The 27,776-nt window shown below is 48.8% G+C and overlaps 1 protein-coding gene across 2 annotated transcripts; it reads right to left on the bottom strand.

The window, feature by feature from the left end:
- Positions 1 to 1,103: 1,103 nt before the first annotated feature.
- On the bottom strand, positions 1,104 to 25,947 carry LAPTM5 (lysosomal protein transmembrane 5). 2 transcript variants are annotated; one of them, XM_053964827.1, is made up of 8 exons: positions 25,810 to 25,947; positions 19,738 to 19,831; positions 13,083 to 13,159; positions 11,570 to 11,698; positions 9,667 to 9,792; positions 8,920 to 9,015; positions 4,725 to 4,817; positions 1,104 to 1,660 (listed from the first exon to the last, which is right to left on the bottom strand). In XM_053964827.1, exons 1-8 carry the CDS (start codon positions 25,894 to 25,896, stop codon positions 1,586 to 1,588), a joined length of 777 nt encoding a protein of 258 aa, XP_053820802.1. In that variant the 5' UTR covers positions 25,897 to 25,947; the 3' UTR covers positions 1,104 to 1,585. The 2 variants fall into 2 exon arrangements, with proteins under 2 accessions (XP_053820802.1, XP_053820803.1); XM_053964828.1 differs by having other exon boundaries at positions 9,667 to 9,789.
- Positions 25,948 to 27,776: the final 1,829 nt, after the last annotated feature.

Raw genomic sequence — 27,776 nt, 5'->3', positions numbered from 1 at the left:
GGAAATTGAAACAGAAATATCAGCTTCTCCTTTGCAAGCAGCACAAGCACGAGAAAGATCAGGCCAAGGTCAAAGCACCATTTTCTGCTCGCTAATTTCTTTCAGAAATCAAATTATTTCTTCCTTCACTCAGCAATCAGACACCCTCAGAAACCAGGCTCACAGTTTGGAAGCCATTAACATTTTTATTTTAATTGAAACTTGTCTTCCAAGTGACATAACAGCACAGAAAAGTGCACCCACTCAGGTATGAAAAGGCAGAGCTGGATATTCTGGGGGGCTGTCAATCACCACAAGCAGACAGGGTGAGGGCTGCAGTTCCCAGGGATTTTTGGCTGCTCCCTTTGCTGTGGGAATTCTGCTGGCCGAGCTGCAGGGCTGGGTTATCCCTGAGAAAATTCCTTCCCTGTTCATCCCTGTCATAGTTTGAGATGGGATTTCCATGTCCCATGGAACATTTCCATTTTCCATTTTCACCAGAGGGGCTGATAAGAGACTGATAAGGGACTGATAAGAGACTGAGTGGGCTGACCTACAGCCCACGGAGGGACTTTCTGAGTTTGCCATCTCTTCAGAACAGCGAGAGGTTTTATTGTTTAACACTGTTCATTTTTTGTGCTGGTGAATGCTTTGCCTATTAAATACACATTTCTTTCCACTTTGCTCCAAGGAAATGCTTTTCTCGAACCAGTTAGGGGAGGAACCACTTGAATTTGTTTTTCTAGAAGAAAGCCCTTTACAAGTTTTCCTCGCAGAATTGCCCTAAACCAGGGCAATCCCTTAATCCCACTTCCTACAGGTCAGAGTGCTGAGCCAGAGGACAACCACCACCCTCGTGGCACAGAGCAAGGGTGGCAGGGCTCAGGCCAGCCCTGCACCCACAGCAGCCAAATCCCAGATTCCAGGGATGGCAACCAGAGCCAGGGTCAGGAACTTGGGGTGCCAGGGCCACGAAACTGGGGAGCCAGAGTCAGGAAGTTGGAGTGCCAGGGTCAGGAAACTGGGGAGCCAGAGTCAGGAAATTGGATTGCCAGGGTCAGGAAATTGGGGTGCCAGAGTCAGGAAATTGGGGTACTAGAGTCAGGAAATTGGATTGCCAGGGTCAGGAAATTGGGGTGCCAGGGTCAGGAAATTGGGGTGCCAGAGTCAGGAAATTGGGGTACCGAGTCAGGAAATGGAGGTGCCAGGGTCAGGAAATTGAGGTGCCAGGGTGAGGAAACTGGGGTACCAGGGTGAGGAAATTGGATTGCCAGGGTCAGGAAATGGAGGTGCCAGGGTCAGGAACTTGGGGTGCCAGGGTCAGGAAATTGAGGTGCCAGAGTCAGGAAATTGGGGTACCATGGTCAGAAAGTTGGGGTGCCAAGGTTAGGAAATTGAAGTGCCAGAGTGAGGAAATTGGATTGCCAGGGTCAGGAAATGGAGGTACCAGAGTCAGGAAACTGAGGTGCCAGAGCGGGACGAGGCTCCGGCAGTTCCCTGGCCGGATGTGGCTGGAAAAAGCTGGGAGCTGCTCTGGGTGAGGACTGGGGCTCTGCGGGGGAGAGGCACCAGCAGCACCCAGAGCCAGCTCTCCCCCAGGCTGGGCTCAGATGGTCACGTAGGGAGGGGGACAATCCTTGGAAGGCAGCTCCAGGGCTTCCTCATAGGACGGCAGCACGGCCTGGAAGAGACCAAAGGTTATGGGATCACAGGGATTTCACCCCGGAGGGCTGAGACAGAGAGTTAGAAATTGACCTTAAAGTAGAAACTAATTCAGATTTAGCTGAAGAGCGCCGTTGTAACTTTTTTAGTCTGTAGCTTGCTAAATTTATTTAATCTACTAATTTACTGTGCTCAAAACCTACAGGAAAAACAAAGTTAAAAAAAGTTTTAAAAAAATGTTACTTAAAGAAACGCAAGTTTCTAAACTAAAGAGAAATAAGGAGGGGCCCCACCAACCTTAAAAAGAAAACTAAAGCTAAGTTATTAGACATTACTAGACGTTACTAGAGAACTGCACAGGCTCATAAAAACTGATGAGACATTTTAATATGAAACGGGGCTAGGAAATAAATATGCATGAACCCGTCGTGAAACTTTATGCATATGCAACAGGTTAGGGGATAAAACAGACTCAAGAATTCTCAGAGGTGCGCTGTCCTTTGGGGGAGCTATCCCACCTGAAATAAATCAGGCCAACTTTACAACTTTTACAAGTTGTAGAGTTGTGGTTTTTTTTTTTTTGTTTTTTTTTTTTTTGTTTTTTTTTGTTTTTTTTCTGCAAATCAGGGTTCCTCTGCCTGGCTCCAAGCAGGGACAAAGAACCACTTGGGATTTAGGGCACAGAGGGCAGAAGTCCAGCAGAGCTGGGGCCAGCAGGGCTTGGACCCGCCTGGTGCCAGTGCTGCCCCCAGTCCCTGGGCAATAAACGGCCCAAGGCTCCGGAATGTGTGGAATGCCAGCCTCACTCCCGAGGAAAGCTGAGGAATTGTGCAGAGGGGCACGGCTGGGGCACCGCTGCTGGCAAGACAGGGCCCAGCAGATTGGCTGAGACAAAAGGTAAAACACAGCATTCCACATCCCTCAGCATTCCCAGTCCTCAGCATTCCCAGACCTCAGCATTCCCAGTCCTCAGCATTCCATCCCTCAGCATTCCATCCCTCAGCATTCCCAGTCCTCAGCATTCCATCCCTCAGCATTCCCAGACCTCAGCATTCCCAGTCCTCAGCATTCCACATCCCTCAGCATTCCATCCCTCAGCATTCCATCCCTCAGCATTCCATCCCTCAGCATTCCACATCCCTCAGCATTCCCAGTCCTCAGCATTCCCAGTCCTCAGCATTCCATCCCTCAGCATTCCCAGTCCTCAGCATTCCACATCCCTCAGCATTCCCAGTCCTCAGCATTCCGTCCCTCAGCATTCCCAGTCCTCAGCATTCCGTCCCTCAGCATTCCATCCCTCAGCATTCCCAGTCCTCAGCATTCCATCCCTCAGCATTCCACATCCCTCAGCATTCCATGTCCCTCCCTTTTTCCTTCCCACCCATCCTTACAACACTGAAAATCCCAAACTCTCCGACAGAAAAGTGAAGAAAAAGCTGATTTTAAACACTTTTAGCTATGGAAAGCAAAGTCCAGCTGGAATTAACCCCAAATTCCTGGATCAGAGTCACAGGGAATCCATTCCCATTTAGCTGCCATGCCTGACTTTCACCTTCCTTGCACGTTGACTTTAAAGATTTTACGCTGAAGTAAAATTAAATGGATTTATTGCAATTAAAAGCTGATTATTACCACTTGCTACTGGGGATTTGAAGGGTTGGAAATCCTCTCAGATCCCAAAAAAGCAGGGATAAGGATCACCAGTCTAAAGGATTCATGTTCACGGAATAAATTCACTTTTCCTCATCCCTCCCACTGCTTTTGAGTCCATTTTCGGGAATAAATTCACTTTTACACCCCTTTTCCACTTCTTGTGGAAGTGGCAGTGCAATTCCTGGGGGATTTTTGGCTGATCCCTTTGCTGTAGGAATTCTGCTGGTGGAGCTCCATGTCTGGGTTATCCCTGAGAAAATTCACTTTTCCACTGCCTCCACTGGCTCCACTAACAGGAAAAAATTCATTTTTCCTCTCCTTTTCCATTATTTTGGATCCACTTTTGGGGTAAATTCAATTTTCCTCACATTTTTCCACCGTTTTGGCCCCACTTTTAGGGTAAATTCACTTTTCCTCACTTTTTCCACTGTTTTGGCCCCACTTTCGGGGTAAATTCACTTTTCCTCACCTTTTCCACTGTTTTGGCCCCACTTTCAGGGTAAATTCACTTTTCCTCACCTTTTCCACTGTTTTGGCCCCACTTTCGGGGTAAATTCACTTTTCCTCACCTTTTTCCACTGTTTTGGCCCCACTTTTAGGGTAAATTCAATTTTCCTCACCTTTTTCCACTGTTTTGGCCCCACTTCTGCGGTAAATTCACTTTTCCTCACCTTCTTCCACTGTTTTGGCCCCACTTTTGGGGTAAATTCACTTTTCCTCACCTTTTCCACTGTTTTGGCCCCACTTTTGGGGTAAATTCACTTTTCCTCACCTTTTTCCACTGTTTTGGCCCCACTTTCGGGGTAAATTCACTTTTCCTCACCTTTTCCACTGTTTTGGCCCCACTTTTGGGGTAAATTCACTTTTCCTCACCTTTTTCCACTGTTTTGGCCCCACTTTTGGGGTAAATTCAATTTTCCTCACCTTTTCCACTGTTTTGGCTCCACTTTCGGGGTAAATTCACTTTTCCTCACCTTTTCCACTGTTTTGGCCCCACTTTTGGGGTAAATTCACTTTTCCTCACATTTTTCCACTGTTTTGGCCCCACTTTTGGGGTAAATTCACTTTTCCTCACCTTCTTCCACTGTTTTGGCCCCACTTTTGGGGTAAATTCATTTTTCCTCACCTTTTCCATTATTTTGGATCCACTTTTGGGGTAAATTCACTTTTCCTCACCTTTTTCCACTGTTTTGGCCCCACTTTTGGGGTAAATTCACTTTTCCTCACCTTTTCCACTGTTTTGGCCCCACTTTTGGGGTAAATTCACTTTTCCTCACCTTTTTCCACTGTTTTGGCCCCACTTTTGGGGTAAATTCACTTTTCCTCACCTTTTTCCACTGTTTTGGCCCCACTTTCGGGGTAAATTCAATTTTCCTCACCTTTTTCCACTGTTTTGGCCCCACTTTTGGGGTAAATTCACTTTTCCTCACCTTCTCCACTGCGTGTGGCTCCACTTTCTCTTCGTCCCTCCTGCTGGCTTTGATGAACTTAAAGCAGCTCAGGACACACTTGAACATGTAGGCCTGGAAAAGAGGGAAAAGGGAGGGAAAAGGGCATTTTCCCATGGCACTGCAGGGCAGAAAGGGCATATTCCCCCTTTTGCTGCCAGCCTGGGATTTTCCTGCTCTTTTCTCTGGATGGAGAAGTTTGGGACCACGATCCCAGGGCCTTAAATCAGCGTCTCTGTCCTTCCCTGGGAATGTGATGATTCCATGGACTCAGAGCAGCACTGTGGTGGCACTGGGATCAATAATTCAGGAAATATCAAATGATTAAACATAAAATCTGTTAAAACACATCACTGAGAGCTCTGAGGTTACAACATCCCCAGGTAGGAAAGGAAATCGTGGATTTGATGTAATTTTCCAGAGCAGGTCTGGATTCCATTAATTCAGAACAACACTGGGATGGGACTGGGATCGGTAATCCAGTAAATATCAAATGATTAAACATAAAATCCAGTCAAACACATCATTGAGACCTCTGAGAGCACAATATCCCCAGGTAGGAAAGGAAATCGTGGCCTTGATATTGTTTTCCAGAGCAGGTTACAAAGTCTGGATCCCATGAATTCAAAACACTGAGGTGGGACTGGAAATCCAGTAAACATAAAATGATTAAACATAAAATAATCCCATCCCAACTCTGGGATGGGACTGGGATCGGTAATCCAGTAAATATCAAATGATTAAACATAAAATAATCCCATCCCAACTCTGGGATGGGACTGGGATCAATAATCCAGTCAATATCAAATGATTAAACATAAAATAATCCCATCCCAACTCTGGGATGGGACTGGGATCAATAATCCAGTCAATATCAAATGATTCAACATAAAATAATCCCATCCCAACTCTGGGATGGGACTGGGATCAATAATCCAGTCAATATCAAATGATTAAACATAAAATCTGTTAAAACACATCACTGAGAGCTCTGAGAGCACAATATCCCCAGGCAGGAAAGGAAATCGTGCCTTGATGTCGTTTTTCAGAGCAGGTTACAAAGTCTGGCTGCCTTAGGAAAGCACCAGAGGCACCACAGAGACCCAAGGACTGCCCCAAAAATCCCTTCATTCAGCAAAATCCCATTTTCGCACTTCCCTGACAGGACCTCCTGGCAGCCCATGGATTTATCCATGCAATAAATGGATATTTATCCATTTTCTGAGGAAAAAGGTTTGATTGAGGGGGTTGTGGCCCAGGGAAATAAGCGGGGTCTGTGGGGCTGGCCCTGTAAAATCAATATTTTCCCTGCTCCAAGCAGCACGAGTCGTGTGCCTGGTGTTTGTGTTGGCCTGGGAACGTGCTCGGGAGCATTGGGATTTTCAGGGAACACAGGGAGCCACAGATCCCAAACCCGGGCTGTGCAGCTGAGCATGCCCAGGACAATGAGGGCTCTTTGTGCTGGCACCAAGCCAAGAGAAAGTGGGGGGGGGAAAAAAAAAAATCCATGAAATATCTGAGCTGAAAAAATCAATCTCAACATTCCAGAGACTGGAGGTAAATCCAAACTTTGAGCGTCTTTTGGGAATGTTGCAAAACCCTTCCTGCTTCCAAAGCCTCTTCATCCAGAGAGCAAATCTGGAGCTGTCATAGAAACTGGGTAAAAACCTCCACTCATCCATGAAAAAAATCCTAGAAATATAAAAAAATCTAAAAAATACATCTAAGAAGTAAATAAAAAGCACACAGCAAAGGAATGCACTCCCTGATTTTGGTTTTGAAATAAAAACATACAAAGGACTTCATTCCCTGGCTTTGGTTTTGAAATAAAATATAACAAAGGAATGCATACCTCCATTTTGGTCTTGAAATAAATAAAAATCACTCAAAAAAAGGACTGCAGTCCTTGATTTTGGTTTTGAAATATATCAAAATCATACAACAAAGGAGTGCATTCCCCCATTTAGATTTTGGAATCAAAATCATACAATAAAGGAATGCATTCCCCCATTTTGATTTTGGAATCAATTAAAATCATGCAACAAAGGAAGGCATTCCCCCATTTTGATTTTGGAATCAATTAAAATCATGCAACAAAGGAATGCATTCCACCATTTTGATTTTGGAATCAATTAAAATCATACAACAAAGGAATGCATTCCCCCATTTTGATTTTGGAATCAATTAAAATCATGCAACAAAGGAATGCATTCCACCATTTTGATTTTGGAATCAATTAAAATCATACAACAAAGGAAGGCATTCCCCCATTTTGATTTTGGAATCAATTAAAATCATACAACAAAGGAATGCATTCCCCCATTTTGATTTTGGAATCAATTAAAATCATGCAACAAAGGAATGCATTCCACCATTTTGATTTTGGAATCAATTAAAATCATACAACAAAGGAATGCATTCCCCCATTTTGATTTTGGAATCAATTAAAATCATACAACAAAGGAATGCATTCCCCCATTTTGATTTTGGAATCAATTAAAATCATACAACAAAGGAATGCACTTCCCGATTTTGGTTTTGAAATAAATCAAAATCACAAGGAATCTTTTATTCCCCTTAATTTCTGCTTTCTTATCCCTGTGGCCTTTATCATTCCAAAGTGAGATAAAGACTATTGGAATATTTGCCCACTTCCCTGGCACAGTGGCAGTGAGATGAACCCAAAAGTGCCTCCACCCCACCCCACCCCATGGATTTAGGATCACTCATGGCTGCAGAGTGGAATTGCCCTAATGGCAGCATCACCCTGCCCTTGGAATATTTTTTCCAGGGAATTTTGAACTGATTCTGCCACCACAGGTAATGCAGAGCAGCCCCATGCTGCCCTGAGCTGGGAGGCTGCAGGGAGAGAATTCCATGGGATTTTACCCATGGAGGAGGAGAGGGATTGGCACTGGGATTAAAGGATGAGGGTCCTGGTGGCTTTTTGGGGTTTTATTATCCCACCCCATCCCTCCTCTTACAACCCCAACACAAAAACCCATTGCAAGTCCAGCATCTTGTGGGTAAAGCTGTGGAAAATTCCAATTAATGCATTTGCCAGGGCAGGGAGATTCCTGCCAGCTGGGGCTCGGGGTTATCTTCACTCGGGCTGCACGTTCCACGGGAATATTAAAAGAGATTTTAAAGCCGTGCCTGGAGTGCATCCGTACAAAACTCTCCACTCCCCACTGGCTTTTCTGGCCCACCTGGAGGGCTCAGAAGATAAAATGGTTTCCAGCTCACAAGCAGCACTTTCTGCCCAAGTACCTGCACGATTCTGGCTTTCTTCATGGGGCTGAAGGTGAAAAATCAGTTCTGTGTGCCACCGAAGCAACAGAAGAGTAAAACCCCTCTCATGTGGAGCTTCCTGAGGCACCAGCAGGGTTTGGCTCCTGGTTTTAATGAACTTTGGGAGTTCCAGGGTGCAGAACCCCGCTCCCATATCAGAGAGGACACAGCCACTCACCCAATGAAAGATCTCACCTGCTGCTCAGTAATCTCATTTATTTGGGCACTTTGCAGCGGAGGACTTTGCTGTGGTTTTTTCAACCTTTTTCTCCTTCTAGACAGGAATGGACAGTGATGATTTGGGGATGTAAGAGGGATTTTGCTTGGTAACTCACAGAGAAGAGTAAAGGCAGGGGTTTGGATAAACCGCATGGAGGCACAGCTCCCACTGTGCCCAGGTGTTGGATTAAGCTTTTTCTGACCCAGAGATGGGGTAACTGAGAGGCGTTTTAAAAACTTTTAGTCCATTTTCATCTCATGAGAAGGGTGAGACAATACAGATGTTACAATTCACACCAATCAGAAGCCAACTATTTCCTGATTACAATACATTAGAAGCGTTTCTTGGCCTGTCAGCTTTAGCCACACCTTGCTGTAAATGCCTTCAAACCAAAAATCTAAAATTACCCCTCGCGGGTCCTACTGCAATGCATCTTTCATAGTTCTACTTCTCCAAAGTATCTATTCTTATTTGCATGGCCATCTTTTGAAACTTGTTTCTAGTTCCACTTCTCTCTCAACAAAGTCTATTCTATGGCATTTCTAAGTCAGCATTTCTTATCTCAAAGTTTCCCACACCCGAGGAGAGCCCAACAAGGCAGCTCTGGGAGAGAATTAAAGCTGAATTTTCCTGGGGAAGCCTCACTTCGGAGGAGGAAGTCCTTACCTTGAGGATGAGCACAGCCACGAAGGCGATGGTGAAGGTGATCATCACCTTGGCGTATTCCTCTGCTGGCAGCTTCTCCAGGGCTGGCAAAGAGCCCTGGGGGGAAAGGGAGAAGGTCTCAGCCCAAAACACTCAGGTCTCAGCCCAAAACACTCATTCCCTCTGCCAGGGGCACCCACAGAGAGGGGTTCAAGGTTCAGGCAGAATAAGGAACAAGGGATTTTCACTGGCAGCAGGATCACAGGGATATTGCTTTCTTCCTGTTGTTTCCACTCCTTGGGCAAAGCCCTGTTTAAATGGACTTTTAAAATTTTAATTTCCACTTCTGCCACCAGACTGGGGTTTTCCTGCTCTTTTCTCTGGAGGGAGAAACTTGGGACCGTGATCCCAGGGCCTTAAATCAGTGTCTCCATCCTTCCCTAGGAGTGTGATGATTCCATCTGTTGAAAACAACACTGGGGTGGGACTTATTAAATAAGATTGTTTAATAAAGATGAAATTTGAGGCATTTTCCATGCAGGCAGCTCCACAATTTGCATCCATCAGATCCCTACCAGGAGAAACAAGGTTTATTTTTAAGGAGCACAAGAGCTGTCAGTCAGGAGCAGTGCTGGGGAGAACACGGAAAACCCTCTTTGTTGTCAAACTGAGCAGTTTGGGATGCTCCAGAGAAACTGCACAGCCATGGAATGGGAATTTATAGGAGTTCCCAGAGTGGGAAACGAGCAGAGCTGGCTGCAGACCTACCCCACTGTCCAGAGGCTTGAGGCTGAGGTAGGTGGGCACCTCCATGTAGGAGCTGCACAGGGTGAGGATGCTCAGGCAGAAATCCAGCAGCTGCAGCGCCAGCAGGGGAGTCCTGGCGTGGCCCTGCTGAGGGGACAGGAACAGGATTGGGTCACCTCTGCAGATTATTCACACTTTACACAGAGCCTGTGGTTGGTTCACACGGAGTCTAAGCCACTAAATGCCCTTAAATTCAACCCAAACCTTCCCTTCTGCTGGCCCAAAGAGTGAGCAAACTGTTTCTGGGGCTTCATCTGAGCTCCACAGAAGCCTCTGGCCAGAGCAGTGACAATCTCACTTTATCTCCAGCAAACTCCTCTTGTTGGGGGCACACCCAGAGCCACCTCCCTCAAATCCAGGAGAAAATCAACATTTCAAGACAGAGGAAGATAAATATCCCAGCTGTCACTGGTTTCCTTATGCCTCCAAGGATTGCATCCTGTCTGGCCAGGAGAAACCACCTCACATCTGGACTCAGGATCCTAAAAGTCTTTTCCATCCTAAAGGATTCCATGACAAAACACAGCCCAAGGTAATGATCCTTTACTCCATCCTAAAGGATTCCATGACAAAACACAGCCCAAGGTAATGATCCTTTACTCCATCCTAAAGGATTCCATGACAAAACACAGCCCAAGGTAATGATCCTTTACTCCATCCTAAAGGATTCCATGACAAAACACAGCCCAAGGTAATGATCCTTTACTCCATCCTAAAGGATTCCATGACAAAACATAGCCCAAGGTAATGATCCTTTACTCCATCCTAAAGGATTCCATGACAAACCGCAGCCCAAGGTAGTGATCCTTCATGCCAGCCTTCCAGGATCCTAAAGGTCTTTTCCACCCTAAATGATTCCATGAAGAATTGCAGCCCAAGATAACGATCCTTTACTCCAGCCTTCCAGGATTCCATGCAGAACCACAGCCCAAGGTAACCATCCTTTATTCCAACCTTCCAGGACTCTAAATGCATTTTCCAACCTAAAGGATTCCATAACAAACCACAGCCCAGGGTAAAGATCCTTCATTCCAACCTAGAGGATTCCATAAGGAACCACCCCAAGGGAACGATCCTCCATTCCATGCATTCCTCCCCTCAGGAAAGCCAGGAGCCCCTGGGAGGTGTGGAATCTTTGCTTCTTTTCTGCCAGGGTTGGGGTTAAATTGTGAGACGATATTTCTCGTTTGCACTCAGATGTTTATCTGTTCTTATCTCTGTCACAGTCCCACAAACCCTGAGTTCTGCAGCACTTCACTCCAACACACTGAAATGGAGCCCCATCTCTCTCTCTCAAGGCCTTTTAGGGATAAAGTGTCCAATTAAGAAATGACACCTAAATTATTTTCACTTTTAACCCAATAACCAACCACCCGTGCCCTGCAATGCGGGCTTTTTATCCAATGACACAAAACCACCCAAACCCGAGGAGGAGAAGGAGAAGGAGAAGGAGAAGGAGAAGGAGAAGGAGAAGGAGAAGGAGAAGGAGAAGGAGAAGGAGAAGGAGAAGGAGAAGGAGAAGGAGAAGGAGAAGAAGGAGGAGAAGAAGAAGGAGAAGAAGGAGGAGAAGAAGGAGGAGAAGAAGGAGAAAGAGAAGGCCCAGCCTCTGCCCCAAAACCTCCATCTTGCTTTATATCTATTACTGTATTCTAAACCCTTAAACTCCAAGTTTCCCACCCTGTGACATCACACACTTCTGTTCAAACTCCACCCCCACAATCCCAGTTCTGCCATTCCATTTTGGAAGCTTCTCCACGGCCTCAGGTCAGTGCAGAGTTCTCCTGGGGGTCAGTGCCTGGCAGCACAGAAAGGCTCCAATTCTCAGTGAGCAGGGCTCCAACAAGGAGGAGGAGCTGTCACCCACCGTGTGGCCCAGGGAGGACACGGAGATGATCGCTGGCACCTGGATGTAGGAGCTGAACATGGTCAGGAGGCTCAGGAGGAAATCGATGACTTGCAGAGCCAGGAAGGGGATCAGGAACCGCTCCCTCTTCTGAGGAGGAAAAGCAGTGCTGGTTATTTATTATATAACCATTACATTTTTGTCGCCCTGTTCTTTTAAAAGTTTTAAAGTTCTTTTAAAAGTTTTCTATGCCTTCTGATGTTTACATATTTCTACTGGAGTTCTCGCGCATGTTCATGTCAATAATGATTGTTGTGCATTCTTCTTTGTGGGAGGAGAGAATTGATGGACTCTTGGTTTGACCAGTGTAGTTGGAGAAGTGGCAATTTCTTCCCCCAATCCACTGTCACCTTTGGAATTCTACATATTGCGAAGTCAGAAATAAAAGTTGCTTCCTTTTACCCTTTTGATCTTAGAGCGCGTGAGTTATCTCGCGTCGTAGTGCGACAATATTTAATGGTTATTTCCATTCCAAGTGGGAAATGAGACCAGCTGTCAACACCTGGAATGGAGCACCTTAGATGGTGCTCCAAGAATTAACACTTCCCTGGAATTTCTGATTTCAGTGACCACTGATCCAGAGAAAACAGGGCGTCAATGCTGACTTTTTTCACCCCTTTGGAAAATTCCTGTGAATTCTCCCTCTGTGACATTAGCACTTCCCATCAGAGGTGTCATCCAGCTGTCCCTGAAATTCACCTCTGTGGAGGGAGAACTGGGTTCAGACTCCTGGGGTTTCCAGCCCCAGGCCTGGTCATTCCTCCTCCTGCACTGGGAAATGAATCCCTGCAGCAGCAGGGCAGTGACAGTTCTCTCATGGGACCTGACTTGCCACAGGGCAAGGAAATGAGGCAAGAAAACCTTTCCAAATCATAAAATCTCCTTCATTTAGCAGCTTCAAATGCAGCTCCGATGGAAATGCTGCCCAGATTTGGTAAATCTGGGTGTTTGAAGCTTTTCACAGGAACCTGAGGCTTCAAACCAGTCCCTCTCCCCCTCTGGAACCAGGAGACATTTTTAATCTGCCTTTTTTCCTGTGTGATTCTGGGGTTTTTATCTACCTTTTTTTCCTGTGTGATTCTGTGGTTCTGGGATTTTTATCTGCCTTTTTTCCCGTGTGATTCTGTGATTCTGGAATTTTTATCTACCTTTTTTTTCCTGTGTGATTCTGTGATTCTGGGGTTTTTATCTGCCTTTTTTCCTGTGTGATTCTGTGATTCTGGGGTTTTTATCTGCCTTTTTTTCCTGTGTGATTCTGTGATTCTGGGATTTTTATCTGCCTTTTTTCCCGTGTGATTCTGTGGTTCTGGGATTTTTATCTGCGTTTTTTCCTGTGTGATTCTGTGATTCTGGGATTTTTATCTATGTTTTTTCCTGTGTGATTCTGTGATTCTGGGCAGTTTTCCTGCTTTTTTTTGACCACAATTCCAGTGAGCACCATCCAAACCCTGAGTGTCATTTGTGGGGAACGTACCTTGAGCACCCCGAGCAGGAGATGGAAGCTGATGACAAACAACATGAGGATCAGCAGGAAACTGGTGGCGATATCAGCTGAAAAGGATAAAAAAATGATAAAAGGAATCACCACATCACCAAAAGATGTCCCAGCTCCATCACACCCCTAAGGGAGGGTTCAACCCGGCACAAAGAATTGTGTCTGTGCAGGAATTACTGCCATGCAGCTGGAATTAACCCTCTTTTCCTTTTTTTACACCCATTTTTCATCTCTCTTTGAAGTTCCTGTATACACCAGGTGCTGCGGGTTGTGAGCTCGACGGGACCAAGGCCTGAAATGTTAAATATCCCAGGCTACAAAATGAAGTATTAAAAAAACCCAGAGGGCTTTTGGCTCTTAGCTCTGAGCCAAATTTCATATCCTAATTTTCCTGAGCTGGAAATTATTTAGAGGCTGACAGGCAGATGAAGGAACCAGCAGTGAAATGCTGAAGGATCTTCGGAATCTCTCAGAGAAGAGCAGGAATTTTCACCCCAGGGATGGTTGGGGGGGGATCTCTCCCCCCAACCCTGCAGCTGTGGGATGCAAGGGACACCTCAAAATGTCATGTGAGGGGGTTTAGGGTGATTTTTGGCAGCTGCTTTGGGTGTGAGGGGGATGTTTTATATCCACAGAGTTCCTGCTCTACCTTTGCCTGGAAGCAATTTTCCCTCCTGCAATCACAGCCTACCCTGCTGCTGATTCACCTCTCCAGAGGCAAAATTCTGCTGCTTTTTGTTTATCAGTCTCTGCACAACCTTTCCCAGAGCTTCCTCCAGCTCCTTTCCTTCTGTTTCACCTGAGTTTAAATCAGCACTGGCCAGTTTGGGTTCTTCAATTCCTAAATGCTTCAAGAAAGGGTTTAATTCTGCTAGAAAAGAGCCAAAGTTTTAATTTTTCTGTCTTTTTTTTTTTTTTTTAAAGCAGCTGATCCTTCCCATAGGTGCACAGGACTGATGGTCCCTGGGGGTCCCTTCCAGCTGAGGATGTTCCATGCAACTATGAATAAATCCAGTGCCTAACTCTGTTTTATCCACCACACTGCCACTGTTCTCATAAAGAACTCTGGGAATTGTGCCTGTAGAATCCCTGTCACATTCCAGCTGCTCTGAAATCCTTAACTGCTCCATATCACCCTTTTTTCCCAAGGAAAATTCATCTCCATCTCCCCCAGCTCTGAGTGTTCACCTGGAGCTTTGGTGCCCCTTTGGTGAGGGAAGATTTCAGTGCTTGGGCAGACCCCAAATCATCCTTTATTCCCTTTCCAGAAGTGGATATTCTTTATTCCAGTGAATATTTATTAATTAAATCGATTTCTTTTTGTTTTGTTTTGCTTTTTGTTTGTTCTTTGGTTTTTTTGGGGGGGGTTTTGTTTTTTGTTTTGTTTTGTTTTGTTTTGTTTTGTTGTGGGTTTGTTGTTGTTGTTGTTTTTGTGTTTTTTGGTGGTTTTGTTTTGTTTTGTTTTTTGTTTTTTTTTTTTGTTGTTGTTGCCAAGAGGACAAAATCATTCCTAAAGATGTCAAGGCAGAGAAACCTGTCCCTGTTTTTCAGGGAAGGGACCCCAACAATGATAACTTTATCAGAATTTGGACATTTGCTGTGTTTAGGGGGAAATGCAAAGATTCCCCCAGGGTAAAGGGACACAAATCTACCCGCAGCTCCAGAAAGGACTAAAAATGTCACTGAGAAGCTCTGGAACAATTCCAGGTTTGTTGAAAACCTCCTGAGCCGCATCTGGGCAGGTGGCAGCAGCAGCGCCACCCCTCCCATCCTCCCTCTGCTGACAGAGCTCATTTAAATGCAATTTAAATTCATTTCAATTGATATAAAAAGGATTTTCAATTCCCCTGCTGTCTCCTCTTTAAATCTCCTCCAGAAATGAGCTTTGCTGATGGGAAACTTTCAGTGTGCAAAGAAGCTCTGCCCAGAACTTCCTCCCCACGGCACGAGGAGCCTCTTCCTTCCTCAGGCTTGGGGGGAAAAACCCTCTGGGGAGGCTGCAACCCGCCAGGAAACCAAAAAAAGCTGATCTCGAGGGGGACTGGAGCCATCTGGAGGGGTGGGATACAGGGAATGATCCAAATTATCCACTCACCCTGCCCCAGGAAAGGAGGGCTGTGATGGTGCAAAGCAAGGAAACAGCTTTTCCTCATGACCTGACTCAGTCTTTGTGGGATCAGCCCTAAAGGAGCCAATGCCAATCCCATTAAATCCCAAATTCCCAAAGCCTTTTCCCTAAAGGAGCCAATCCCAATCCCATTAAAGCCCAGTCTCCCAAGGCCTTTTTCCCTGGTTTTTTCCAGCACCAGCACTCGGGAGTTTGCCCAGAGAGGATTTCTCTCCTTATCCCAGGATTTTCTGTGGTCCAGCACAGCCACATTTTCCTGCCTCTCTCTCTCCATGGGCTCCTGCTCCAGCTCTCTGGCAGGATCCCTAATTAATTGGGAAGCAGCCATTGCCAGCTAATTGCCCAGCTGGATTTTCCAAGCAGAACCTGGATTAAACCCCCCCCAAACAAAACAACAAAGAAACAAAACTTCCACAACCCCACAAACACAAAGGGATGGAAAGAAAAGGAAAACCAAGGGAAAACAACTTTCCGTGAGCTGGCTGCCTCCTGTTTGTTCCCAGGAAACAGAGTCATCCTCCCTGCTGGCACCAGGGGTGGGTTGGTGCCATGGACAGAACCCCAAAAAACGCAAGCAAAAAAAAACCCTCAACCCCTCCCCCCAAACAAACAAAGCAAAAACCTCCAAACAAACAAGAATCCAAACCAACAAACAAACAAAAACAGAAACAAAAAAAAAAATCCAAACAAACAATACCCCAACAAAACCCCAAAATACACAAACAAACAAAAACCCCAAACAAAGAACCAACCAAACAAAACTCCCAAACCAACAAACAAAAACAAAACAAACACCAACCCAACCCAAACCAAAACCCAACGCAAAAACCCCCATGAAACAGCAAAACAAACAAACCCTGAAAGAGGAAGGAAACCCTTGAGGTCACACTTGCATCAAGTTCTTCAATTCCCATCAAAAATGGGAAGTGGGAACATGTTTTACAGGGATGGATGGAGGGATGGATGGATGGATGGATGGATGGATGGATGGATGATGGATGGATGGATGGATGGATGGATGGATGGATGGATGGATGATGGATGATGGAGGGATGGATGGATGGATGGATGGATGGATGGATGGATGGATGGATGGATGATGGATGGATGATGGAGGGATGGATGGATGGATGGATGGATGGATGGATGGATGGATGGATGGATGATGGATGGATGGATGGATGGATGGATGGATGGATGATGGATGGATGGATGGATGGATGATGGATGATGGATGATGGATGGATGGATGAAGGATGGATGAAGGATGGATGAAGGATGGATGATGGATGGATGATGGATGATGGATGGATGGATGGATGGATGGATGGATGGATGGATGGATGATGGATGGATGGATGATGGATGATGGATGGATGGATGGATGATGGATGGATGGATGATGGATGATGGATGTATGATGGATGGATGGATGATGGATGATGGATGATGGATGGATGGATGAAGGATGGATGAAGGATGGATGAAGGATGGATGATGGATGGATGGATGGATGGATGGATGGATGGATGGATGGATGATGGATGGATGCTCCCGGTTTCCTTGTGCTGATCCCAGCCCTGGCTCTGGAGCCTGCTGGGTTATTCCCTGCTGGGTTATTCCCTGCTAGGTGATTCCCTGCTGGGTCATTCCCTGCTGGGTCATTTCCTGGGAAAGCTCTGCAGGAAGGGGTTTGCACCCTGCACTGGGGGCTGAGCTGAGCAGAGCAGCCTCCAACCCATCCACGGGAATATTTGGGAATATTGCTCCATGGGAAATGTGGGAACCATTGCACTGCCCTTGCTTGGGTTCCTATCAGCAGGACTCACCCAAATTCCCTTTTTTTTTGCTCACTGATGCCCTTCCCCTTGGAACTGGGTGATTAAAATCCCTTCCAGCCTGGACATTCCATGATTCTGCTGGATGAACCAAACCTTTGAGTGCTGATGTCAAACAGCCCTGGCGGAGCCCAGTGCTGCATCTTTCCTTGGAAAAACGTGAAGCCAGCTTTTGTAACTTCGCCAGGCAGTGCCTGTTCCTGGTGTGGTGCTTTCCCCTATTTCTGACTCCTGTCCTGGGAACAGGAGGGTTTGGAATGTGCAGGAACCCGTACTCAGCCTCCTTTTCCTCCATGTACAGGGAACTTTCAGCTCTGGAGAATCAGGGAACAGCAGTTCCTGGCTGCCAGGGGTTGTGTTTTCTCTCCGTGGGCATGGGCGGAGCAGGGAGGGGGCCTGGCTTCCTTCTTTTGCTCCCGGGGTTCTCTCAGCTTGTGGTTTTTCACGGGAAAGGACTCAAGAAAGGAAAACCCCCCTGCACTTGTTTCCAAACATCTCCGGAAGAACATCCTGGTTGGGCAATATTTGAGGCCTTTGGTTTTTTTTAGATGGCAGCTCATGAGGCAGCTCCAGGTCTTCGCAAGGATCTGAGCTGGATCCTACTGGAGGAATTCAATCCTTCAGGAATTGTGAGCTGTGGAATGGCTTGGCTGCCTCTTCCAGCCACCAGTGTTCTGGAAAAATACACCAGGGGCTGGGAGAATCTGGGAATGGGGGTCACAGGGGGAGGGAGGGGTGGTGTGGCTCTGTCCAGTTGAGAGGCAGGAGAGCCATAGGAATGGCTCCATGGAAATGGCTCCATGGCAATGGCTCCGTGGGAATGGTTCCACAGGAATGGTTCCATGGGAATGGCTCCATGGGAATGGCTCTGTGGGAATGGCTCCATGGGAATGGTTCCACAGGAATGGCCCCATTGGAAAGGCTCTATGGCAATGGCTCCGTGGGAATGGTTCCATGGGAATGGCTCTGTGGGAATGGTTCCATGGAAATGGCTCCATGGGAATGGTTCCACAGGAATGGTTCTGTGGAAATGGCTCCATGGGAATGGCTCTGTGGGAATGGCTCCATGGGAATGGTTCCACAGGAATGGCCCCATGGGAATGGTTCCATGGGAATGGCTCCATGGAAATGGCTCTATGGCAATGGCTCCGTGGGAATGGTTCCACAGGAATGGTTCCATGGAAATGGCTCCATGGGAATGGCTCTGTGGGAATGGTTCCACAGGAATGGTTCCATGGAAATGGTTCCACAGGAATGGTTCCATGGGAATGGCTCCATGGCAATGGCTTCACGGGAATGGTTCCACAGGAATGGCCCCATGGGAATGGTTCCACAGGAATGGCTCCATGGGTATGGTTCCACAGGAATGGCTCCATGGGAATGGTTCCATGGACATGGCTCCATGGGAATGGTTCCACAGGAATGGCTCCATGGGAATGGTTCCATGGGAATGGCTCCATGGGAATGGTTCCATGGAAATGGCTCTAAGGGAATGGTTCCACAGGAATGGCCTCATGGGAATGGTTCCATGGGAATGGCTCCAAGGGAATGGCTCTATGGAAATGGCTCCATGGGAATGGTTCCACAGGAATGGCTCCATGGGAATGGTTCCATGGGAATGGCTCCATGGGAATGGCTCCATGGATTGTCTCTGTGGGAATGGCTCCATGGGAATGGTTCCACAGGAATGGTTCTGTGGAAATGGCTCCATGGGAATGGCTCTGTGGGAATGGCTCCATGGGAATGGTTCCACAGGAATGGCTCCACAGGAATGGTTCCACAGGAATGGCCCCATGGGAATGGTCCCATGGGAATGGTTCCATGGGAATGGTTCCATGGAAATGGCTCCATGGGAATAGTTCCATGGAAATGGCTCCATGGGAATAGTTCCATGGCAATGGCTCCATGGCAATGGCTCCATGGGAATGGTTCCATGGCAATGGCTCCATGGCAATGGTTCCATGGGAATGGCTCTAAGGGAATGGTTCCACAGGAATGGCTCCATGGGAATGGCTCCATGGCAATGGTTCCATGGGAATGGCTCTAAGGGAATGGTTCCACAGGAATGGCTCCATGGCAATGGCTCCGTGGGAATGGTTCCATGGGAATGGTCCCATGGGAATGGTTCCATGAGAATGGCTCCATGGCAATGGCTCCATGGCAATGGTTCCATGGCATGGAGGAGCGTTGGTGTGTTGGTGGCAGTGTCCCACAGCCCACACATCTGTGAGATCAGTGTGGGTGGGATTTGTCCCCTCTGTCCATTGAGGAGTTCTGGGACACTTCAGTGTTTCCCTGGAAATGCCCAGAATGTGAAGGAGGTCAGGAGTGTGTGTGTGAGGCTGGAATGATTCACAGCTGGGGAAAAGGGAGAGGAAGGGAAACCAGGATTGCCAGGGGAATCCACAGGAGATTCCAGAGGGAGCTGAAGGATTCTGCAGGTGCTGCAGAGTTTGGGCTGATCCTCTGAAATAAAAACTTCTCTGGGCTCCACATTGATCTCCAACACTGCCTTGGCCTAAAGCAAACCCCCAAGAGAGCCTAAATTCCCTCCTGAGCTTTTGACCCAGAATTCCAAACTCTTTGATGGAAAAGACAGAGAGAGCAATGCAAGACTGAGGGATCCCTCTGTGCCCCACAGCTGCTTCCCAGCATTCCCAGGACGCACCAATTCTGTAGTAATCCTTGTCCAGGTCTTTGCAGAAGCCCTTCCCGTTGGCCACCTCCAGGGAATACTCGATCAGCAGCAGGATGCTCATGACCTGGAGAACAAAGCAAAAAACCCAATTCAGGGGCCTTGGGCCAAATTCCCAGCAGTGAATTTATTTCCAGGGAACGCTGGATGGATGAGTCTCCAAGTGAGCCAAACACAAAGGGTTTAAATCCTGAGACAAGAGTTATCAGTTTATTAATATTTTGGATTTAACTGCCAGCAGAAGGAGGATGGAGAAATGACAAAGGCAGTGAGTTTTGTTTCAATGGTTTTAATCCTGGTTTTATGTTTTGAAATTGCCTTTTGCTCCAGAGTTGAGGAAAATGCAATACCAGTATTCCAAAGAGTAAAAAGAAACACAAAAAAGATGAAAGATCTCCCTGTAAGTGCAGCTGTGCCACTCCACTGACAAAACCACCACTTTTTTTCCTTTATTATTTGAGGAAAGTCTCCAAATGTTCTTTTTTACATTGAACTGGAATGATTTTCCCCAAGTTTTCCAAGTGGACCATCAAACCCCTGCCTCCAGGGCTCATTCTGCCTGGAGTTTAATGAGCTGGGAGATGGAGGGAGGTCCAGAGCTGTGGGCTCAGTCCTGGCCCTGAACTTCTGCACTCACCCAGGGATGTCTGAGCCCAGCTTAGGAGATCGCCATGGAGTTAGGGAATCCCAGAAAGGATGGAACATGCTGGGTCATTCCCTGCTGGGTCATTTCCTGGGAAAGCTCTGCAGGAAGGGGTTTGCACCCTGCACTGGGGGCTGAGCTGAGCAGAGCAGCCTCCAACCCATCCACGGGAATATTTGGGAATATTGCTCCATGGGAAATGTGGGAACCATTGCCCACATTTGGAAGGGATTTGCCCATGGGTTGGAAGGGATTGGAAAGCTCATCCCATCCCACCCCTGCCATGGGCAGGGACACCTTCCACTGTCCCAGGCTGCTCCAAGCCCCAGTGTCCAACCTGGCCTTGGGCACTGCCAGGAATCCAGGGGCAGCCCCAGCTGCTCTGTCCATCCCTGAGGGTGTCCCTGTCCATCCCTGAGGGTGTCCCTGTCCATCCCTGAGGCTGTCCCTGTCCATCCCTGGCTGTCCCTGTCCATCCCTGGCTGTCCCTGTCCGTCCCTGGCTGTCCCTGAGGGTGTCCCTGTCCATCCCTGGCTGTCCCTGTCCATCCCTGGCTGTCCCTGTCCATCCCTGGCTGTCCCTGAGGGTGTCCCTGTCCATCCCTGGTTGTCCCTGTCCATCCCTGGCCATCCCTGTCCATCCCTGTGTGCAGGAGGGCAGGGCAGCCCCAGGCTCTGCTCCAGGCCCAGCGATGGCCCCAGAGCCCCGGGCAGGGCCTGAGCCCAGGAGCTGCCCCTGCTCGGGAGGCAGAACTGCCCTGGGCAGTGCCAGCCCCGGGCAGAGCCCAGAGAGGGGCTGGAGTCTCCTCCCTGGCACATTCCAGAGCCACATGGACACCCTGCTCTGCCCTGGGCTCTGGGATGGCCCTGCTGGAGCAGGGAGTGGCACCAGTGACCCTGGGGTCCCTCCAGCTGCCCCTCTCCGTGACCCCGAGCCCTCTGGCCCTGCAGGGATGCAGAAGCCAGGCCCTATCTGCCACCCACATCAGCACCAGCCCAGGCAGAGCTGAAACAACTTTTCCACCAGAGCTGCAGCAACCTTTCACTTCAACCACGGCCTGAGCAGCGCCGCGGGCGAGGAGGAAGTGGCACTGCTGTGGTCTGGGCTTGTGTTTGCAAACTGGGGCTGCTGGAACGGCACAGGGCCAGCTGCTGCACGGGCTGGGGCTGGGCAGGGGGTGGGTCTGGGTTTTCAGAGGGATCCAGGCACACTTTGGGCAGCGGGGATGCCCAGCCAGGGGAGCTGTGCTGCCCTTGCAAAGGAGCTATGGGAGGGAGGGCTCTGCCTTGCCCCAGAAAGGGGGAAGCGAGGCTGGGAGGTGACAGGAGCTGAGCACAGCCCCTCCCTCTCCCTCTGTGTCAGCCGCAGAAGACCTAGAAATAATTTCAAACCAAATTCATCAACTTTCTGAGGCCCCAGCTGCAGCTTCCAGAACTGTGGCACTCCCAGAGCGAGCACCCACCCAGCCACGCCAGGCTGTGAGGGCACTGGGAGCCCCTGTCCACCCTGTCCCTCTGAATTTAAAATTCTGTCCAGAGTCTGAGTGAGAAGGAAGGATGTGTCAGGTTTTCCCTGGGCCTGTCTGATACCAGCTTCTTCAAGAGTCACTCTGCTGTCTTCCCTTTTTTTTTCAATTAAGTAAATGAACTTTGCAATTTGCTCATGAGCTGGCAAGAAAAAGAGGAATATCCAGATCTCATTACACGAGGACACGACAAAGTTAACACGAGTTCAGCTTAATGGAACAGCATTTCAGCTCCCAGGGCAGCTCTGAACGCTGTCAAGGATGAAATTGCATCGATCCAAAGTGTCTTTACAGCTGCTGGTGCCCCCTGGGAGGAGAGGGATCTCTTAATGAAGACACATGGAGATCACACCTGACTGCAAGGTGGCTGAGAGGTTTTGTGTTCAGGCTCCCAAACACTTTTTGCTTCCTTTATTTCTGCTGTTGGTCCAACCCCTCAACTGCCAGCTTGGGAAATATGGGCAGAAATTGCTTTTTCAGGTTCCACTTAAAAGGAGGCCTGAGCAAAATGGATGAGCTGGGCCCTGAATATCAGTTTTGTTCTGAAAGAGGAGTGGGTCAGAGCAGGACAGCAAACCCCAAATTCTCCCATCGCATCCAGCAGATCCAGAGGCTGAAGCTGAGCATGAGAAACCCTCTCTGATGTCTGCCAGAGAAAAACGAGGCCCTGGTTCCCTTGCTGGTGAGGAAATGAGCCACACAACCCAGACCAAGTGCAGTCACACAAGATAAGGACATGGCAGGAAACCCCAGCCCAGCCTCAGAGACTCAGGAGACTTTTAAGGCAAAAATTGGTTTAAAATTTTCCATTTTGTGTAGAAAGAAAGAAGCACTGAGCTGTGAGCAGGCAGAGACCTCCAGGCCTTTCCCTTGGCATGGAGAGCCAGGCCAGCACAGGACACCTCTCCAGCAGCTGGGCTGCTGGGATGTGGAGCCTTCCTTGTTCCTGCAGGGAATGCACATCCAAGGGGATAAACCTTCTGCAGAGGGGCCTTTTGGGAGGAAGGCAGAGGAGGATGGATGTGGTGCCTGCCCTGCACTCCTTGCTCAGCTACTCCCTCTGCAGATCCCCCCTCAGCTCCGGCAGAAACCAAAAACTTCTCATTTCAGACAGAAAAGTACCCAGTTCCCTCTCCCATTGCAAAGGGAAATGCAGGTTTAAACCAGAGGATTTCACTTCCAGGTACTCAACTCCCATCCCCTCTCCAACCCTTCCTCCCTGATCTCCTAGAGCTGGAACTTCTGGAGCAGTCCCCATCTTCTTGCTGCCTGTCTGTAAAAGAAGCTTCACAGTTCTTGGTAGAAGAAATCTGAATCCCCGGAGCTGGGCCAGGGCAGGGCAGGCTGGAGCTCAGGGAAAGGTTCTTCCCCCAGAGGGGGCTGGCACTGCCCAGGCTCCCCAGGGAATGGGCACGGCCCCGAGGCTGCCAGAGCTCCGGGGATGCCCAGGGTGGGGTTGTTGGGGGTCTGGGCAGGGACAGGAGCTGGACTTGAGGATCCTTGTGGGTCCTTTCCAGCTCGAGACATTCTGGGATTCCATGATATGGAATATTATGGAATAATGTATGACTGAGATAAATCCAGTCATTAAATCAAGGGAGATAAATTAGGGTGACCTGAAGGCAGAATCTGACACACAGAGCCCCCATTCCCTGGGGACAATCCTGCTGCAGCTGCAGAGGGGTTAAACTGCTCTCAGAGGCCATGTTGTGCCTTTTTTTTTTTTTTTTTCCTGAAATATTTGCAGCTTGCCTGATCTCCAAGTGATTTATCTTCGTGCACGTGGCCCTGGTGTGAGGCTGCTCCTCTTCTGCTTCACAGCAGGGCTTTCTGCAAGGGGAGCTTGAAACCATGGGGAAACCGTGGGCAAGAGGGGCCACTGGGGACAGGGACAGGGTGCTCTGGGTGCTGGGGTGTTCTGGGGACACCAGCACAAAGAGCACCACCCAAAAACCACCCTGTCAGAGCTTCTCCTTTTCTCTCCTGAATTTCCAAGTAGCTCTTGTGGCTGAGGATGAAGTGAGGAGTGCTTTGAGTTCTCATTTGGTTTCCTTTCACAGCATTTCATCTTCTCCTGCTGGTTGAGCTGTTCCAGGAGAAGCAGCTCAGGCTCTGTGGGACCCCTGGGCCAGCCCCAGCCTGGTGAGAGCTCAGTGAATCCCACTCTGAGCTCGCCTGAGTCGTGTCCAGAGGTGAGGACAGGGCCTGGGCGGGTTCCAGAGGGGAATTTCTGCTCTGTGAGTTACAGAGCTGCCAAAGACAGGAGCTGGAGTGCAGCTGAGGCCAGACAAGGTGCAGACACGGCTTCCCGAGGCTCCTCTGGCTCCAGTCAAGGAGCAGCAGGAAGGGAATTCTGTTCCTGCACTGGAGCAGGTTTCCAGCCCTGATCCTATATCTCTCTGTCAAACACCTTGAGGCCTGAGGAGCAGGACAAACTCCCCAGTGCTGTCTTTGAAAGTCACCTGCAGGTCACCCCCCCACAGCCAGTGGAGCTTTGCTGATCACACACCCCCATCCTCCCCTCGCTCTCCTCCTCCTTCCCTGTCTGCTCCAGAATGCCCAGGATTTATTCCAGTTGTCTCTGAAGAGATCAGCAGCGAGGCAGAGCTGATTTATGGGAGGAGAAGACCTCGCCACAGAGCCTGAGAGCTCCTTGGTGGCACTGCTCTCACCCAGCATGGCTGGGATTCATCCCTGGCACCTGCAGCAGGAATTTATCCTGATCCAAAGCCCCAGCACTGATGGAGCAAATCAGTGAAGGTATAAATCCCCTTTTCCCTTCCCCTCCCCCTGCCCAGCTGCAGCTGCACCATCAGAAAGGGAGAGAAGAGGCAGGGGGGAAATGATTGCTATTGTGTGATAGCCCCTAAAGTAAGACAAGACCTATCCAAAAATTACCCTGGACAAGAGGGATGGTACAGCTCCTGCTGCTCCAGGGATGAGGGGGGACCTTGGAATGTCCTTCCTGTGCCACAGCTGCCATTCCCATGGGATTTCTGCAGGCTGTGGGTCCCCAGCTCCCGCTCTGCTGTCCAAGGAGTGGTGAGAGCCCCGTTATCACCCTGAGGGCTCCCCGCCCTGACAGTGCACACCCAGAGCTGTGGTGGGACCGTGGAATGTCCTTCCCGTGCCACAGCAGCTGATCCCATGGGATTTCTGCAGGCTGCAGGTCCCCAGATCCCGCTCTGCTGTCCCAGGAACCTGTGAGAGCCCCGTTACCACCCCGAGGGCTCCCAAACGCTGACTGTGCACACCCAGAGCAGCACAGGGATTATTTTAATAGCACAGCCATGCAAGAAACCACATCCTCAGGGTGGCTGAAAACCCCTAAAGCTCCTCAGTGCAGCCAGGAGCGTGGGAGAGAGGGGCCTCCAGGCTCTCCTGCTCTGCCATCCCTGCCCTGAACAGCTTCTAGACACGGCCAAGATCCCAATGGAAACCAAAAGAGACCCAGAGGAGGCAGCTCTGCCCATCACCCTCTGCTCATCCAGCTCCCAAATCCCTCCAGTGCCCCATTCCCACATTCCCACTGCCAGTGCTGCCCATTCCCACCCAGCAGGCTCTGGATGCTCTCAGGTAGGAGCTCCTGCACTGAGCAGAAAAACAGGAAGCAGAGCCAGTTTCCCTGAGCTCCAATTGGCAGAGCCACAAAAAAAAAAAATCATTCAACCCCTCCCCCCAGTGCAGTGAATTCCTCTTCTCCCTGTCCCCCACCACCTTTTGTTCATCCCTCTTAACTCACTGGGTTTTCCTCTTGGGAACAGAGAACATTCCAGCGTCAGGGAACCCTGTGAACAAACCCACAACAATGCGCCTCCTGGAGAGGTTCCACCTCTGTTCTCCTGTCTCCCCGTCCCTGCCCCCTTGCAGGACTCACCATGTGGAAGATCCCCAGGGCCACTGTCGCTGTCTTGATGTTGAAGCAGCAGCACCTGGGGGGCTCAGGGGGGGTTTGGGCAGTCATTTTCGGGTCCCTCTGAGCACTCCTGAGTTAATGAGGTTGGATTTGCAGCCGCCCCACAGAAAGCGAAGTGAGAGCAGCTCGGCTTCCTTCCTGCTCTCTGAATGTGTGAAGTCATCTACAAAGTCACATGAAGCCTTTGGGTTTCTCAATCACAAAGAAAGCAAAACTGGGGGGCTTTTTGAGCACATCCAGCTGGGAAATCAGAGCCCCAATGCTGTGTCCAGCACGGGGCGTCAGGAGAGGACCATCAGGAGCAGGACGGGGCTTTGTCCTACAGAAATCCTCAGGAACAAAACAGAGGCCAGGAATTTCACCTCAAACTCACCCTGCTGTTTTTGCAATGAAGCATCCAAGTTCCTCCCTTTGGAGCTGGCGTTCCCTACCAGCAAAGGCATCATTCCCTGCAAGTGCTGCTGGAGCAGCCCTGGGCTCTGCAAGGAGGAGGAGGATGGCAGAGGGTGTCAACGTCTTTTTGGGGCTACCTAAAACCGCAGGCCAGACAGAAATAAGGGAATAAAAAGCAGTCATATTTATTGAAGGGCCTTCAGGTATATTTTGAGCAGATGAAGCCCCCCCAAGGGCTACACCCAAAAATGGACTACGGGTCACGGGTTTGCACACTTTTGTAAGTTTGGGCCATTTGCATATTGGGGGTTCATCTTCCAATTACAGCTTCAGGTAATGAAGTTATTCACCCCAAGTTTGCTGCCCCCAAACTCACTTTTGTTTCGATCTCTGGGGGCCTGAGGCAGTGAGGTGTCCTTGATTGCCAGGCCTGGAGAGGAATTGTTGTGTCTGCCCAAAATGGGGAAGCAGCAGCTCACACTGCATGTGGAGTTTGGAGTTGTGCACTGAAGAACTGCAGGGTTACAAATAGATGGAAAATACAAAAGCTGAAATCCTAAGGCATCAGTGTTGGCTGAGGGATCTGCAGCTCTAGTCCCAGCTCCTGGGGTTGTGATTTGTGGCCTCATCTCCTGGAAATGAAACCAGCGGGAGCTGAGCGTGGTGGCTTGGTCACTGTGCAGGACATCGGGGTGTCCCCCTGCCTGAACTAACCAAAATGTGCTCTTGGATGGAGATTTTTTTACCATTCTCATAAAAAATCCCATTTTAAATTATTTTTTATTTAATTTATGTGTTTAAAAAAAGACTGGACATGCCACTTGGTGCTATAGTCTAGTTGAGGTGTTAAGGCATAGGTTGGACCTGATGATCTTAGACGTCTCTTCCAACCTCATTATTCTGTGATTCTGGGATTCTGTAATTCTCTTCTCCTCTTCCCCCACCCCATGGGACAGAAATTCCCTCTTTAGGCCCCTGTGGAGCAGATTGTTCCGAGCTTTGGGCTTTCTGACAAAGGCTTGATGTGTCCCAGCAGGGGACAGCTCTCCAGGAGGGAAATGCGGGTAAAGAAAATGAGAATTGGGCAAACATTCACATGAGCTCTTGTGGGTGTCACGTCCCAAAAACCCGCCCTGAATTTGCTGTTTGATGCCTCCAGGAGCTTTCCCAGCACAGCATCCCTGCAGTGATGCAGCAGAGGGGCTTCTTGGTTGCTTTTACGGAGTTAAATGCAGAGATTCCACCTGGGTGCTTCATAAATACAATCCAGCTACAAATATTCCTTGATGGATCCTTGGTAGAGCAGGAAGGTGAAATCTCTTCATCAGCAGGGAAAGCACAAAGCTGCAGGTGAGGACTGAGGGCACCACATCCACCAGCACCCCTGGAGCTGCGTCCACTCATGAGAAATAGGCTTAAAAATCAGGTTTATTTTTACAAATAGATAATTTTGAGCATCTCTCCTTTACAAACCAGATGCAAACACAGGCTTGGCTTTGCCTTCCCCACATGAAATGTGTTTTCTTTAGGGGCTA

This window comes from Vidua chalybeata, chromosome 25, assembly GCF_026979565.1.
Source record: "Vidua chalybeata isolate OUT-0048 chromosome 25, bVidCha1 merged haplotype, whole genome shotgun sequence".
NCBI lineage: Eukaryota > Metazoa > Chordata > Aves > Passeriformes > Viduidae > Vidua > Vidua chalybeata.
Note: the sequence above shows the minus strand (reverse complement) of the source record. Positions and strands in the feature narration are given on the sequence as shown.

Coding starts and splice junctions, on each gene's coding strand:
- LAPTM5 (XM_053964827.1), bottom strand. CDS start 25,896: ATGACTGCCCAAACCCCCCCTGAGCCCCCCAGGTGCTGCTGCTTCAAC. Junction 9,793..11,569: donor TGTCCTCCCTGGGCCACACG/GTGGGTGACAGC, acceptor CTGTCCCCTCAG/CAGGGCCACGCCAGGACTCC. Junction 4,818..8,919: donor TGGCTGTGCTCATCCTCAAG/GTAAGGACTTCC, acceptor CCTCTTTTCCAG/GCCTACATGTTCAAGTGTGT.